Below are 17,747 nucleotides of genomic sequence, written 5' to 3' on the forward strand. Positions count from 1 at the left end.
GGTAGACCTTGCTTACCTTGAGTTCTTGTGGAGACGGAACTTAGCAACAGAGTGGCTCACCAAGGGTGAACCTTTGGTTTAAACAAGCCTTGGACGAGGGACATGTTTTCCCTAGGTTTGGTGAGGCTCACCAAGGGCTGACCTTGAGTTTCACAAGCTTGTAGAGTTGCGTCGAGGCTTACCAAGGGCGGGCCTTGGGTTTGACAAGCCTTTGGAGAAAAGAGGCTCACCAAGGGTGAACCTTAGGTTTGATAAGCCTTTGGAGAAAAGAATAAAGACGTGTCTGTCCTGGGTTTTGGCGAGTTTCACCAAGGGCGGGTCTTGGGTTTTGCGAGCCTTTGGAGAACTAAGACTCACCAAGGGTGAAACTTGGTTTGATGAGCCTTTGGAGAAGTGAGACTCACCAAGGGTGGACCTTGGGTTTTGTGAGCCTTTGGAGAACCAAGACTCACCAAGGGCGAACCTTGGGTTTTGCGAGTCTTTGGAGAATCGACCAGCGACGTCTATCCTGGATTTTGGCAAAACTCACTAAAGGTAGACCTTGGGTTTTGTGAGCCTTTGGAGAATCGAGACTCATCAAGGATGGACCTTGGGTTTAACAAGCCCTATAAAGTTGACACAAGAAAATCATAAAAATGAAGGGATGTAGAATTTTATTCAATGTAGTTGATTAGGTACAAATTCTCTTCATTACCCCTAGATGTGCCTCATGAAAACCTCTCAAGCCAAAACCCTAATTTTTCTCTTTTGAGACAAAAGGCTTTAGTAGGAAAAAGGTACAACACCCGATCTTGCAGTAGGTCAACTAAAGTAGAACTTCAAATGGGTAAGGTTCCACGTTCTTGGAATCGCTTTGCCATCTAGTTCCTGTAGTCTATACGCTCCATTGTCTAGGCTTGTTGTGACCCTTAATGGGCCTTCCCAATTGGGATCAAGCTTTCCTGCTTGGGGATCTTTTCTGGCTTCGCCTTGGACTCGCCATTCGAGGTTGTCGGGTTGAAAAGCTCGTGGTTGAACCTTTGTATTGTATCTTCTTGATTCTCGAAGCTTGGTAGCTTCTTCCCTAATTCTAGCCATTTCTTGAACTTCATCTGTTGTCTCGAGCTCTACCCTCATGTTTTCTTGATTTTGTTGTTGCAGGAACAATAATCTCCTTGTCAATGATTCCCTGACTTTGACGGGGATCATGATGTGTTTGTTATATATGAGTTGGTAAAGAGTTTCATTGGTCGTTGTTTGGGGTGAGTAATGGTAGGTCCAGAGTATACTGAGGAGTTCCTCTTTCCATAAACCCTTAGACTTGTCGACTCTAGTGTGTAGGACCTTGAGGATAATTTTGTTGGCTGCCTCTACCTGACTGTTGGTCCGAGGATGTTCGACAGAGGTGACGAGATGCTTGACCCCTAGCCTCGTCAGGAAGTCTTCATAAGCTTGAGTTTTGAATTGGGTGTCAGTTTTCGGTGACAATGGCGTAAGGGAGGCCATAACTGCATATGAGGTGTTTCCAATTGAACTTTTTCACTTCGTTGGCTGTGATTTCTCGTAGTGGTCTTGCCTCGATCTACTTGGTGAAGTAGTCGATAATGACTAGTAAGTATTTGACTGCTCTTGGGGCTTTTGATAGTGGTCCCTGTTAGTCATTATTTACAACTAACTTTTATATTGAATAGTTTCATTAAATTAGCATCTTTCCCCCAATTTATGGTTCTTTTTGTAGGAATTGTACATATTTTTATGTTTAGTTTGATTTTACTCAGTAGATACTCCCAATTTTGTGAATTAATGTGAATGAACTTCAGTTTCAGGCCAAAAGAAGAGAAGGTCTAGCAGCTGGTGTCTCGCCAAACGAGGTAGATGCGCTTAGTGAGTGACATTCACTAAGCGAGGCACTCAGCTCGCTTAGCGGGTTGGGAAACCCTATAAGAGGATCAGTCTCATATGCCCACGCCCAATGCGCCGCCAGCTCGCCCAGCAAGTCGTTTGTCCCTTCTCGCGCTTAGTGCGCCCAGCTTGCTAAGCCAAAATTCACTAACTTGCGCTTAGCAAGAAAATCGCGCTAAGCGAGCCTTCAGAATCTGAAACGTCAATGAGCCTTTAAAACACTGAAGTTGACATAAAATAAAGGGGAGTCAAAAAACAGGGCAAGAAAGGAAGCTAGAGCGACATAACACTAGCCTTCAAGAGAGTTTAGGTTAAAGGAGTGATTTTAGGGTTCTAGAGGTTAGAGGAGACATCCTCAACCATTTGTAGCCTTAGTCTTTTCTCAAAATCTATCCTTTGTGCTGAAAGTTGCTAACTTGTAATGGAAGGCTAAACCTCTTGTTGGGGAGTTCTGTTGTCCCTTTGATGTAACACTCTCTTACAATCTATTTAAAGTTGTTTTTTATGTGTTCGTTGCTTCTATATGCACTTATTTCTGTATGCTTGTGGCTTGATCACCCATTTGTATGCATAGTTAGGATTTTTAGTACTAGGAAGTGCTTTAAAGCCTTAGAACTTGATAGAGCAGGCTAGAGAACTGTAAGTCCGGGGACGAAGTGCAGTGATTTAGTTTCTATTATGCTGTAATCTTAATGCGACTCATTTAGACTAAGTTTGCTGAGAGATCAAGGACGAAGTTTAGATAGAGTTAAGACCATTCACTCGAGGGATCTTGGTTTGGGTAATTTATTTTTAGCATAAGAACACTAAAACAATGTTAAATAGAGAAAAATATTTCAATCATCAAAGTAAGTTTAGTAGAACAACCCAACGCCTTTACTTGACTGTTTTACTTCTCAACTTATAGATATTTTAGTTTGTAGTTAAGTAGATTTTCATATAAAAACCTCTTTTAATATTTACTTGCTTTATACAAATGTTTGCTCATTGGACATATATTTTCTAAATGAAACAAGTTCCCTGTGATTCGATACTCAATTCTTTTCGTTTTATATTACTTGTGCAACTCAGTACACTTGTTGATTAGCATCATGGATTATTATCGAAAAAGATTACTCCCGAACAAGTTTTTGCCGTGAACAATAGTCCCAGTATGTCCATTCCCTACATGGTGAAGGGTCAGGCTGTGGAGAATGCTAGAAGGGGTGCTCGTAATGTCTGCAAACTCTTGGCATCGTCTGCATCTCTTTGTGAAATCAAGGGCATCAACCATGAGTATCTGCCAATAGTAGCCGGCGCACACCACTTTGGTGGCAAGGGAGTGTCCCCTTGTATAAATGTATAAAGGCCACAAATCCCTTTGTGAAGATCTTTCATGATATAGTCTGCCTATTGGGTGTTTAGGCATTTTAACAAGGATATTGTCAACCCTCTTTTGAATAGCTCACCAACAAGGATGACGTAGTAGCTGGGCTTCCTATTCAGGCGTTGGGCTTTATTCTCATCTGATAGCAACACCCTTTAAATTAGAAAATTCTCGTATGGGTTCATCCAATCTAGTTCCTCCTCTTCTTCAGCCATAACTTCTTCAGTGTCTATGGTGAGAGTTTGGAGCATCTCCCGAATGATAGTTTTGAAGTGCCCATTCTTTTTGGTGCTAGCCAACTTGGAGAGCAAGTCTGCTCTGGTGTTGCTCTCCTTGGGTATGTAGTACATCTCAAAGCATTTGAAGTTGTCAATAATGAGAGTTTTGGCAATATGGTAGTACTTGAGCAACACTGTTTCCTTGGTCTGGTATTTGTTGGCAACCTGTCCCTGGACAAGCTGCAAGTCTGTGTAGCATCATAGCTTCTTGACCCCGACTTCTCTTGCTAGTTTTAGCCTTGCAATGAGCACATTGTACCCAGCCTGATTGTTTGAGGCTTTGAAGTTAAGCTTGAAGGCTTGCTCTAGAGTGACATTGTTAGGGCCTTCGAGGATGATTCCTGTCCCGCTCCCCTTCACATTGAACACACCTTCAACATAGAGGATCCACCAGTTTGGGGTGGCTTTGTCGTTTCCAGCAAATTCTGCTAGAAAGTCTGCCAAGAACTATGTCTTCATTGTTCATACTGGGGATCAAACTAAAAGTTCTACAAACCATGCCACTATCCTCCCTGCCAGTTCAAGTTTTCAAAAAACCTGTTTGATGGGGTAGTTCCTTTTGACTACCACTTGGTGACTCTGAAAGTATGGCCTAAGACGTTGGGTCGCGGTAATGAGTGCTAGCACCACATTTTCTATCATTTGGTAGTGTTTCTTAGCGTCATGAAGTATGCGGCTGGTGAAGTAGATGGGAAGTTGGTGTTTTCCTTCCTCTTGTATGAGGGCTGAGATAATGACTTTGTCAGCTATTGAGAGATATAGGAGTAGGGGTACTCCTGGCCTAGGTCGACCCAGGACTAGTGGTGTGGCAATGGTCTTCTTGAAAGCTAAGAAGGCTTGTTCGCAAGCATCACCTCCACGCCATCTAGGACAATGTGTCTAAACCTGTCCATGAATTTCTGGAGGAATTCATCAGATGCTTGTTGCAGGCTAGGCAGAGCGGCCGATGTCATACGATGTGACCGTGGTCGCATATTACGCACTAAAGCGCTCGATAAGAGTGTCAAAGTTGTCGATGGATCTTGGAGGAAGTCCACCATACCAGGTTAATGTTGCCTCTTTGAGGGACGTTGGGAAGACACGACACAAGATTACATCATCATTGGTGTACAAATTTGCTTGGGTGAGGAAAACATCCAGATGTTCATTCGGATCGACGGTTCCATCATACCGCTTTAGGTTGAGTGCTTTCCAACCTAGAGGCATGTCAGCTTCCATGAAGAAGGGGTGTCGACGAGTAGTCCGCCCCGTAGGACGGTGCATGTGGGAGAAAGTTGGATCATCTTAAGTGTTGATTGTATGTCGGGGGTGTGATTCCCTTTGAGTGCGCTTAGGTAATATGTGAGCAAAGTGCTTGTCGCCCTGGAGGCGTCTCACACGAGCCTCGAGCTGGTAGTGGTCAACCTTTAGGTTTCTCAGCTCCTCCTTATGGCGTTGTTCCATCTCTACAATGCGATTTTGGAGTTGCTGGAGAGTATTAGTATCTGGCATGGTTACTAAAGGAGGATTAGAGCCTTCGAAAGGGGTCTCGCATTGGAGGCTAGACCGTGTGCTAACCATGGGTGAAAAAGAGAGAGAGATCGTGGGTTATGTTTTACCGTGGCCCCATGGTGGGCGTCAAATGTACTTACCAAAATCCGGAGCTGGCACAAATCATGGTGGACGTGGCTAAGTTAGGCTCCTGACTTCGCACGTCAGACCGAGAGTAGTTTTTATTAAGAGGACAAAAGGGGTAACCTGCAAAATAAAAAAATTCGACGCTCAAGTAAGTACGTGAGTTAGGAGAGTATGAATGAGTGAGAATGTATATATGTAAAGAGTGCGAGGGAACCTGGTACTTATAGTATGGAGAAAAAGCTGTGGGTCCTTGTTGATATGGGTTGTTACGGTGATGTAATAATCCTTGCAGATAATTATCGGCTTGTAAATAATAGCTAGTAGATAAATGTGGCTTATAGATAATATTAGAGATAATGTATAGCTTAGAGATAAAAGCTAGTAGATAATTGTTACTTACAGATAATGTATAGCTTTGTTGATAATTGAATGTCTGCCAAGAGATAAAAAAATGATGATATTTGAATAATTAAATGGTTAGAGATAACTTGTCTGTTGAGAGCCCAACTGCTAAGGACTGATTTTTCGTGCTCCTGTGGCAAGACTGACATAGAAGACTAACGTGTGTAATGAAGTGTCATGTAACTTGTCACGTGTATTTTGTGAATCCTAAATAGTATAGTTTTCCTTGCTCTCTCTATATATCTAAAGTATATGCTTTCTTTCTTTAATATATGCTATATAGGGAAGCAAAGATAAGAAGCATAACACTAACTAAATAGAAAGGGCAAGAAACACACATAAAAAAAGACTTGCTTGTATCGTGGATTTAAATAGTAGTTTAGTTTTTAATTTTAGAGATTATTGCTTTATATGATAATTAATAAGTATTTTGTGTATTATATGAATATTATTAAAATTTAGGTAAATTATAACAATATAAATCAAAAGAAAATTATTTTTAAAAAATTGAGATTAATAAAAACAGGCATTCAAATATGTTGAACATGTGGTCTCAGAAATCTTAAGAAGGAGTGAATTAATTTCCCACTAACAAACTTTTAACCCTCTTCTAAAAGAGATAGGCTCAGAATGCAGAACAAGCAACAATCAATTTAATAATGTTCTTTAAACATGAAAGACAAAATTGATTGCAACAAAATAAATGAGATAAGGGAAGAGAGAATGCAAACACGGTTTTTATACTGGTTCGGCAAAGTCCGTGCCTACGTCTAGTACTCAAGCAACCCACTTGAGATTTTCCACTCCCTTTGTAAAAATCCGTTTACAAAGTCTGAACCACACAGAGACAACTCATCCCTTGTGTTCAGGAATCCTTACAACTTAAGAGACCCTCAATCCCTTAATCAATCTCTTTGAATGAGAAGAAAGAAAGAAGAATTCTCTCTTGAAGAGAAGGATATTACAATTGAAGTCCATGGAAAAACTCTTAATGGATTTTGATCGAGGCCGTACCCGAATCAAATAAACATTAAAAATGCAGTATCTAGGAAGTGATCCTAGGTCGTCTCCCAACGAGCAATGGTCAACCAAACGTTCATAACAGACAGTAATAAATCAGTAATGAATTGGGGGGGGGGGGGGTTTGTTTGTTTTTGTAAATTAAACAACGAGCAAATTCGAATTAAAGAAATAGCAGAATTAAAACATGTTGTTTCACCTTGATTCACAAACAAGTGTCTTATCCTAGGTTACGAGAATTTATCCCTAATCAGTTCAACCACTTAAGCCAACCCTAAATTAAATTACTAAGCGAATATTAACATAAGGCTGTCATTATGTGATTAAGCAACACATACACCAATTAATCATGAATGAAACTGATCATTAAGCATGAATGTAAATTAAGCGCAAAGACAATTAATCAAGCACTAAGCATGCATGGATTAATAGCAACAAATACAGAGTAATTGGTGAAGAGGAAAAACTTATCAGAATTCAATAGTAATAACAAAACCTCAAAGAGAGTTGTGCTTGATCCTCAAGAGAAAACAACATTGGAGACTTAGCCTTCCATTAATCAGTAGAAAACGAAATTGTAGATTGAAGGATAAACGAAATTGCAGAAAACAAATTTTATTCTACGTGAACAGTGCACATGAACAGTAAAAACTGGAATTCTAAAACCCTAGAATTATTATCCTCTCCCAAAAACTCCTAAACTAAAACCCTAGTGCTATTATATAGGTCCTCAGCCTCAAAGCTTACAAATCTATTTTAAGTCCAAGCCCAAGCCCATAAACGAAATAAAATAAAATCTGGACAAAATAAGATAAGATTGGATGAAATAAAATCTGGACGAAATAAAATCTAGATGAAATAAAATCTGGATAAGATAAGATTTGATAAAATAAAATTGTATGCTCTCTTCAAGTCCAAGCCCAATTCCGAATTCAAGCCCAATTGCTTATAATTCTCCTGAAATTAAATTAAAAACACAAAATTAGTCAAGTAGGCCCAAATGATAAAACTGCATAATTAATTTGACAATTAAGGCTAATCAGTAATTAAAATGGTGGCAAAAAAGGTTAAGAAATAGGAGAAAATAATGACACATCAGATTTGCAAGTGTTTGCCCAAGAGTTTCTTTTGAGAGAGCATTTGACAATGAAATTCTCTTGGAATCTCTCTCATTTCCTTTTGAGAGGATAAGACATTTTGAACAGACAAAACTCTCTCTTCAAAATTTGTGCCCAAGTCACCTATTTATAGGCCTTTGATGACCATTCACAAATCCAATCAAAAGATGTGACTGTTGGCAGATTTTCTGAAAACTCTCCACTGGTAATCGATTACAATATTTGTATAATCGATTACACAGTTATAATTTGAAGGGTTATGACTTTTGAATTTGAATTTCCAAAGTTCCGTTGTTGATAATTGATTACAAACATATGGTAATCGTTTACATGTTCAAAATTCAAATTCAAAACCCTTTTCAACAGCTCTTTCTCATTTTTCCCTTCTAGTAATCGATTACACTTCCTGGTAATCGATTATCAGAGCCTTGCATGACTTTGAAACCCTTTGTTTTGAGGCAAAGCTTGATATTTAGTGAATCTTGAAACAAGGTTTTGTTTGTTGAACCATTCTTGAATTAATTTTGAAGCAAATGCTTATCCTTTAAAGCGGCCTTGTTTGGTTCTTCTTTGGCATCATCAAAATTCATGTATTGATACATTTACAAAATACATAGCTAAGGTTATATGTAAATAATTCATAGAAAGACGAGTATTTTTGTAAACAAAATAAATTAATTTGGGTTGTATAAGTAGTGAAAAAATTGAGATGGAAAAAATTAACTTAATGTTTTCAGAAAGTAATTAATATTTTTTAAAATTCAAAAATAAATATTAAATAATAATAAAAGCAAATGGCATAATTAAAGAAAAAAGAGAGTATAATAAAAGTTACTCATTCTTAAAAATGATGACTATATTTTGGAAATGTAGACTGCTAGCGTACAATATGGAAGTAGTGAAAATTACTTTCACTGATACACTGCATGTTTGGTTTTAAGTTCAAATTGTTGCCGCACTAATTTTGAAAATAAATATAATGGACCAATATAAAAGGTAACTAAAAGGAAAGATTCTAATATGATTGCATTTAGTATGGCCTCACCAAGTTCAACCAAACATGCTTATAGAAGTGTTAACAACTTTTCTCTAGTAAGATTCTAGTTAAAATACAATTAAGTTTCGCTACCCTCTCACTTAAATTAGCACAAAAAATTAATAAAAAAATAGATTTAAATATAATTTTGATTCTTATAATTTAATAGTTTTTTACTTTTAGTCCTTCCAAATTATATTTATTTTAATATCTTAAAGACTAAAAATAAAATAAATATAATTTATAAGAATTAAAATAAAAAAAATATTTTACAAAAATAAGAAACATAAAATTGATAAATTATAAAAATTAAAAATGTATTTAATCATAACACAAAGTTGTGTTATGACAGACTATCTTTTACCCACTATTTTGAGCAGGTAGCTTTTAATTCTTCTTTTGATGGAATCCATTGAGCGCAGGTCCAAATTTTACTTTTCAGTGGGACAATAAATAGTTTTAATTTGGTTAAGAGGTTTTTTTAAATTTATTTATTAGGTTTAATTTAGTTTCTTTATTTTTAAATTTTTTAATTAGGTCATTTATTTTTAAAATAAGTTTAATTTGATCTTATTTTTTAAAAATATTCAAAGATAAATGAAGAAAAATAAGATCAAATTGAACACATTTAAAAACTAAAGGGCCTAATTGAATATTTTAAAAATAAAGAGTTAATCTAATAATAAATTAATAAACTAAGAAATCAAATAGAACATTTTATTAGATTAAATTAAACCTAAAAAATAAATTAGAAAATAATATATTAATTAAACTTAAAAATTACAAAGATAAAATAATATAATCAGTATAAATTATTATTTATTATTTCTTATATTTTTATATTCATTTTTAAAAAAATATCTTATAGTAGTGACAACTGCCTCGACACCCTTATACATGAATCCGCCCGTGGACCCATTTAAACTGATAAAAAAACATTGCATGAGTAACAAAATATAAATTAATCATAATTAATAGATAAATAAAATAAATCGTAAACAAAACAATTAGTGTTCAACAAATGTCAAAGTTGTCAGGGTTGTGAGTTTTGGTTTGCTACTAGCTCATAATAATCTTGTTGTTTAGTGATATATATCTATTACTAAATCACCAAATTAGCCAATAATAATTGGTGTATTTTATAAGGATCAACTCATATCTTATAAGAATATAAAATTATTTTTAATCGTTAGCGCATAAATTTTTTCTTTAATTAAAAATATAGATTATATATGTTTTTATTTCCGAGGAACGAATCAACTCTTAAAGAAAATGCGCATGAATCAAGTAATGTTTATTTTAAACTCCAAAAAAAAAAATCGTCTCCTCTGATCCTTTATTTTTAAAAATATGTCAAATATAATTTTTTTCCTTTTTTAAAAAGAAAATAAAAAAGTTCTATCATTTTATGAATAAAGATCACATATACACATTTAGATTAAAAGGAAACAATTAATTTTTGAGAGACTAAACTAAACTAAACAATATACTATTTACAGAGGCTAAAAATCATATCTGATCCTAAAGATATTTGATACTCCTTAATCATTACTCTGACTTCTAATGGCACTTTTTAATATTATTATACATTTACATTTACAAAATAGACAAATATGATTTTAAATTATGGTTCGCAATAATTGTAATTGTGGACGTAACATAAAAATATTTCAATTCACCGCAATCGCACGTTAATCTCATTTTTATGTAATTACTTAAAACGTAAAGATTTTTTTATTCACGGTGTGATAGTAACACAATTTAAAATTATGAGTATCATAGCTTTGTAATGACTAAATTCAAACAAGACTGGCTCTATATATGCTGAAACGTGAAGCAATGAGCACCCTTTCACGCCTTTGAAACAATTGCAATTGAGACTGCCAAGTTACACGTCTTGCTGAGTCAGACAATGTCCTGTTTGGATAGAGATATGTGGCAGTGAAAACAGAAACCCATCTCATTTAATCGCAGCTTGATGACGCACTTATCTTGGACCAGAACAACTTTCCTTAAAGAAGTAACAATGGACCACATAACCAATACACAAGCCTGGCTTGTGTGTCATACGAACGTATGCAAACTTAGGTCTTTCAAGCCAATCATTACTCCACACAGTGTAGTGTAGGCAGCTTGTGTTAAAAATGTTTAAGAATCACTCAATAACACACGGACCTACTTCTTTGTTCTCCTTTTTTGTGTTGTTCTCATACTGTCCCTTCAAAAGGACATAATTTTGATTTAAAATGATGTTATTTTGAAAACAATTTTTAAAACGATGTCATTTAAAAAGAACAGAACGGAAACAATACGAAAAATGACAGCAAAAAAATTAGTTTCGTAACACATAAGTTTACAATGAAAGAGGATGATTTTGAGTTTAATTTTTTATAGAATATATATTTTAAAAGAATAAAGAATTTTAAGTGTGATTAACAATTTGTTTAGTTGCGTGTAAAAAGTTATGAAGATGAATCTAATAAAAATATGTTATATTAGCTTTTATGTCCATTTTAAAAGATTAGATGTCAAAATTTTAGAATATATAAGTATGAAATATTTAATCAAATATACTAAATTTTAGATCTAAGATTAATCTTAGAATCCCTTTAAAAAACCAAACAGCTTCATTGTAATAGTTAAGAAAAAAAAATGTCTAAGGATCACACACATATTTATATTTATTTGATTGACAATGCGGGACTTTTCTTTCTCTTTCACTCATCCACGTGTTGCTCTTCCTCTTCAAGAGTGTGATTAATTCAATAATTCCTCTGTAACATTGAGGAGGGCCTTCACCCTTCATCAACCCTTATTGGGTATGTAGTTATGTGCTGCCTTCAACAACGGTTTTGCTGCTTGGAGGGTTATGGCATGTAGAGTTTTTTATTTTTTGGATAAGGGAGGTTAAAAAATGAAGTTGGAATTGATTGAGGGCCTATAGGTCTTCATCAACATTCGCAGATAAAAACACCATTGATAGGATTAACCTCGCCTACCGAGGACACAGATGAATAATCATGATTGAATAATCGGTAAATTTTAATTTATTAATTTTATTAAAAATATTAATAAAAGAATTCAAACATATAACATCTCTCTATTTCTCCCTTCACCCTTCAAATCCCCATACTATAACAAGACAACTTTATGTCTTTTCTATTTCAACCTATGGATTGAATATGCTCTTTAATGTTACGGTGTGAAGAACATCAAGAATAAAAAATACTTATGTTAGTTGGACACAATTTTTTTTTACATTATTTTTATGTTAATTAAGGATGACTTTCAGATAAACTATTAGCATATTATTAATATATTATTCAATTTATAGTATATACAGTAATAATTATATGAAAATTTCCGCATGCCAAAATGGTTTGAGAAGTAAGAACAATAACAAATACAAATAAAAAAATATGAAAGAGAGAAATGGAAAAAGACAGAAACAGGAAGAAAGAGAGTCGAGAGAGGAGAGGAGAGAAATTTGAAGAAACAGCAAAGGAAAATTTCCAATTTTGATGTCTTCTCTTTTACTGTATGTAATGTGAGTCATGTCACTTCCCAACACCTACCACTGATAATTCCATGCCTTCTTCTTATTAACCCCACCACTTGCCTCTCAGAATTTCATGTGCCTCATCTTGTGTTCTCCACTTCCCTCCAACTGCACCACAACAGGGCCTGGTTAGTGCCATTGCTGTGACCTCCTCCTTCAAGTGATGAGAGGGGGTCTCAGAAGTTCACATTTCAGGTTGGAATCAGACACCCTTTTGAGCAATTAAGAAAAGCCAGAAAGCAAAATCTCAAATTGGTAAGGTTTTGTCAATGGGGTTGAACTTGTGGTGCTACAATGGCTTCACAACCAAGAGGGTTTTGGGAGCATAAGAGATCTAGTGTTTAAGTTGCTTCAGGGTCTGAAAAAGGTGCTTGAGAGTTGGGACAAATCTGTGAAGGATTTGGGTTGTGAACAGGTATTCATTGTACCTTCTCAGTTCCAAAGAGTTGTTGCCTCTTTTTCACATAATATGTAAGAAATTTGTTGCAATGTTGATGGTAACAACCAAAGAGGTGTTAACAAAAGATGGTTCCTTTTTTGTTGTTTTTTCATTGGCTCTCTTGCAACTGGGCTCAATTATTTCGGGTTGGCTGAAATTTGAAATTTTATGGGACTTGTTTCTTCCTGTGTACTAAGAACAAAGTCCCGGTCCTTCTCGCTTACTTTGTTTTCAAGTGCTGTATAAAAAAACATTTTTCTTTGTTTTTATGCTCTTTTGGCTTCTTCCGATTTTGTATTTTGCAATAAGTTTGAAATCAAGTTTGTTAGACCTTTCTCCACATCATATGTGCTTCATTTATTGGGATGAGAATACTATAACAAAATGCAGTGCTTATTTCTCCAAACTTTTTTCCCCCTATTTTTCTTCTGGGAAATGTACTCCTGTTGCCTCTCATTTTTCAGCTATTTCTGTATATGGTAGCAAGTATAATTCAGTTTGTTGCTGACATTTTTTACGGCTAATTGTGTTATTAACTTTCTTAAATCTTGTGTAAGATTTGAGGAATCCAGTTAAAAAATCTGGTGTCATAATTCATATCCATAGTTAGTCTAATCAAATGTTTTAATTTTTGCTGCTTGATTTGCTGAATTCATCCAAGTGCCTTCTGATAATTTAACACTTCTGCATATTTGTTTGGCTTTGGCAGCAGCAAAATGGCATCTGATCTGAATTCGGGGTTGTCCAAGAAAACATTTGTTTTTGGATTGAAAGTGTGGGTACTAATGGGAATAATAGTTGGATTATTCATCATAATCATTCTCGTGGTGCTATCAATATGTCTCACTTTACGAAAGAAGTTCAGAAGAGTCAATGGCAAGCTTCCACTTAGCCATGTGATATCTGTTTCAGACGAGATCAAAGAAATCAAAGTTGATCAAGTTTCAGCAAATAATCATCCTCAAAATGGTGTTTTTAAGAGTCTGAATGACAAATTTGGTGACAGGGAGTCTGAAAAGGTTTTGAACCAAACAATGAATGGGGATAATAGTAGTCAATCAGGTTCATTTAATCATTTAGAGAAAGATGCTAATGGCTCTCAATCAGGTGAAGACTGCCGTGTTAAGAGCATTTCTGCTTACAGATCTTCTTCACATCCTATAACCGCACCATCCCCTTTGTCTGGTCTGCCTGAATTCTCTCACCTTGGTTGGGGCCACTGGTTTACATTGAGGGACCTGGAACTTGCAACAAACAGGTTTGCAAAAGATAATGTTATTGGTGAAGGTGGGTATGGAATTGTTTATCGTGGTCAATTAATCAATGGGAATCCTGTGGCCATTAAGAAGCTCCTCAATAATTTGTAAGTTTTGTCATTATTTTGTTGCATTGATGCCTTTGTTTTCATTTTTAATTTTAGCATAGTTTTTATAACATCTGTTTCAAGTTTTATTAGAACTACAGATGCAGCTAGTTTATCTAATAACTGTTGATACTCATCATGCAGAGGACAAGCTGAAAAAGAATTCAGGGTGGAAGTTGAGGCTATTGGTCATGTGCGGCATAAGAACTTGGTTCGACTTTTGGGCTATTGCATTGAAGGCACTCACAGGTAACAAATTGTTTGTGCTTTGTGCGTGTTTGACTGTTTGATTCACTACTTGATTTGATCATTTGACTGGCAGCTTAAAGGCTTACCTTATGGTTAATGTCTCCATCATTATCATATTACAAATCTATTAACTGTTTGAACAATTAAGTCCAAAAGCCTTTTCTAGGATGGAATTTCTTGATGATTGACATATATGTCTTTATATCACAGTTTGTGTTTGCTCATTAAATTTTAATTACTATTTACTGGTTTGTATTATTTGTAGATTTTATTGAACCTTTTATTAATTTCAGGTTGTTGATTTATGAGTATGTTAATAATGGAAATTTAGAGCAGTGGCTTCATGGAGCCATGCGACAACATGGCTTTCTTACTTGGGATGCTCGGATAAAAATTCTCCTTGGAACAGCTAAAGCGTATGCTCATTTGTTCCTGAAAAAAATAATAATCTACTAATTGTCTTGAGCTTCATTTTTTAAGGGTATGAATTTTGTTTTGATCTCTGATTATTGTATCCTGCAGGCTGGCCTACTTGCATGAGGCAATTGAGCCAAAAGTTGTGCATCGAGATATTAAGTCGAGCAATATTCTAATTGATGAGGACTTTAATGCCAAAATATCGGACTTTGGGTTGGCTAAGTTACTTGGAGCTGGAAAAAGTCATATTACAACCAGAGTTATGGGTACTTTTGGGTAAGCTTGTTTACAAATTTGGGACTTTTTTGTTCTCTGTGTAAAAATTAGTTTCTTCATAAATGTTTAGTTAGGCATGGTAATTAAACAACTAAGCATCATTTGTTCTTTTTCTTATATTTTATACTGCAAATGGAGATATTGTTCACTTTTATGGGGTGTTGTTTGAGGGTTTAGATTTACATTCCTAGGAATGTTGAAATGGGTATGTCACATTCTTAGTTTTGTTTTAAGCTTTGTATAAACATTTCCATCTAAAATTGTACCTAGGCATTTTGAGCGTTATTCTCACCAATTGGGTGGTTATAGAGGGCAGTGGGAGAAAAAAAGAAATTTTTATTCTTTTAGGGTATTTTTATCTTATAATTACCTATTTCTGGGAAAAAAATTAAATGATATAAGATATGATAATATATTTTTAGAAGTGTCATTGCTGAGTATTTTATTCCCAATTATGTAACATTATTCCCCAAAATAAATGCAATCTTGATTAGAATTTTCCTCAGTGATCTCAGACCTGTAGTCTAATCATGATTAGATTATATATCTACCATACATAATATAAACTATATAGTAGTTCATTTGCTTAAAAAATTCATGATGATTATCCCAAAACATAGAAGATAGTCGCACAAAAATAGACAGTTGGCCTTTTTATTCCTTAGACTGAATATATATGTGGAGGAATGTAACTGTCTCTAGTTGTCTTCTTTTCATGCTTGCATTGCATTTTCCGGATATGCGACTCCAGAATATGCCAATTCTGGCTTACTAAACAAAAAAGAGTGGTCAAGTGTTTCATTTTGCTTAAAAGATTACGAAAAGTTGTCATCTCGTATTTCAATTCAACCATATCGTAGCAAACATTCATTTGCATTCTAAAATTGATGAAGTTGACCTTTTATGTTCTTTAGACATGATATTATGGAAATTGAAACGCCTCTAACTTGCTCATTCTTCTTTACATGTTTGCATTGCATTTCCCCAGATATGTAGCTCCAGAATATGCCAATTCTGGCTTGCTAAATGAGAAGAGTGATGTTTATAGCTTTGGGGTATTGCTCCTTGAAGCAATTACAGGAAGAGACCCTGTGGATTATAGCCGACCAGCAGCTGAGGTGTGTCATTAGTTTTTGTGAAGCAATCTTTTAGACTGACATGCTTTTTTGTATTTATGTATATTGATTCACTTTACTATTTTATGGGCTGGTTTGTTTGAAAGTTGAGTATAATTGATTTTGATAAAATTAATTTTGAATCATTAAATGTAGTTAAGATGTGTACTCAACTAAATCTCAAAGATTTTTACTGTGAAATGTATGCCACGGTGGGAGGAATTGATTGAGTAATTGCCAAATGGGCACTATGTCCTCACATGAAATATGAATTTGAAAGAATGAAATACATAAAAAATCTCACATGGAATACACTACAGCTTGGTTTATTTCATACTTTTCTTTCTATTCTGACAGTTTTGATTCATTTTACCGTCATTAGACTTTCCTTAATACTATCAGGTGGTTCTTGTAGGTAAATTTGGTTGACTGGCTCAAGATGATGGTGGGGTGTCGATGCTCAGAAGAGGTGTTGGATCCTAACATTGAAACTAGGCCATCGACTAGTACCCTTAAGCGTGCCCTCTTGACTGCTTTGAGGTGCGTTGATCCAGATGCTGAAAAAAGACCAAGGATGAGCCAAGTTGTTCGCATGCTTGAATCAGAGGAATATCCTATACCGCGAGAGGTTTGAGTTATATTTGGTTGTGTTTTATGAAATTATATTTGCTTCCTTGCAAGAACATATAAAAAGGTCAAACAAAACAAATGTCAAAATGTGTAGATTTCATGAGAGAAACTACATTTGCAACAATCAATATTCCTTTTTCTAAAAAATCTGACATTTATTTTGGGATCCCTTTGAAGCAACTTATCCCATTTTTAAATTTACATTTGGTGGTGTGTTTGGAATGTGGTGTTCCTAAAATTGTGAGTGACATTTCAGGATCGAAGACGCCGAAGGAGTCAGGCAGGAAACATGGAGGTAGAGACTCATAGGGAGAACTCTGATACTGATAAGAGCGACAATCCAGATTATAAGCCCAGTGGCTTAAGGAACCAACGCGTGTAGCGCCAGTGATCTCAAAGAATTTCCAGAATGAAGAACACAAGTGAACTGGGAAATTTTTCATTCTTTTGAGCTTCTGTAAGTTCTGATGCCTTCCACTTTTTACATGAAAAACATGGAGCCGGAACCAGTTACTTTGGGGTGGTTTAAATATAACTGTCGTTATAGCTTAGTTGTAGATGTTAGAATGTAGATTATCGTGTCTGAATATGGGATTGAACAGCTCCCTTGTACTAATTGTGGTGTGTACAGTTCATTACTATTCTTTCCTTTTGTCCTTTCATTTGTTTCATTGTCATGGAGGAACACCTGCACTTGCTTTCTGGAAGATCAGAAAAAGATAATTGCAGTGCAAGAATTTCTTTTCCTTTTCATTTTCTTTTCTTTTATTTCTTTTTGGTAAAGGGAGGCAGGGGTTATGGAATTTGTTTTTTGAAAATCATTTAAATTAAAATTAATTTATCCTTTCAGAATCTAATTTAAATAAGTAATGCTCTTTCTGGAACTTATTTTTTCTTAACATCATATCATGGATGTTTATAAGTTAGTTCAAATACATCTGATAAGCTACTACATCTGTCCCTAAATATAAGCTTATAAGG

General features: G+C 35.2%; 1 protein-coding gene across 7 annotated transcripts; it reads left to right on the forward strand.

Moving 5' to 3' along the window:
• The first annotated feature begins 12,009 nt into the window (after window positions 1-12,009).
• On the forward strand, window positions 12,010-17,500 carry LOC100818864 (probable receptor-like protein kinase At5g18500). 7 transcript variants are annotated; one of them, XM_014762011.3, is made up of 8 exons: window positions 12,010-12,692; window positions 13,429-14,079; window positions 14,224-14,328; window positions 14,622-14,744; window positions 14,851-15,021; window positions 16,010-16,139; window positions 16,552-16,764; window positions 17,023-17,500. In XM_014762011.3, the coding sequence occupies exons 2-8, from the start codon at window positions 13,433-13,435 to the stop codon at window positions 17,146-17,148; spliced, it is 1,515 nt and encodes a 504-aa protein (XP_014617497.1). In that variant the 5' UTR covers window positions 12,010-12,692; window positions 13,429-13,432; the 3' UTR covers window positions 17,149-17,500. The 7 variants fall into 7 exon arrangements, with proteins under 7 accessions (XP_014617497.1, XP_006587104.1, XP_006587103.1 ...); XM_006587041.4 differs by having other exon boundaries at window positions 12,674-12,692; window positions 13,426-14,079; XM_006587040.4 differs by lacking the exon at window positions 12,010-12,692 and adding an exon at window positions 12,813-13,153 and having other exon boundaries at window positions 13,426-14,079.
• The last annotated feature ends 247 nt before the right edge of the window (window positions 17,501-17,747 follow it).

The sequence above is a fragment of the Glycine max genome, chromosome 9 (assembly GCF_000004515.6).
Source record: "Glycine max cultivar Williams 82 chromosome 9, Glycine_max_v4.0, whole genome shotgun sequence".
NCBI lineage: Eukaryota > Viridiplantae > Streptophyta > Magnoliopsida > Fabales > Fabaceae > Glycine > Glycine max.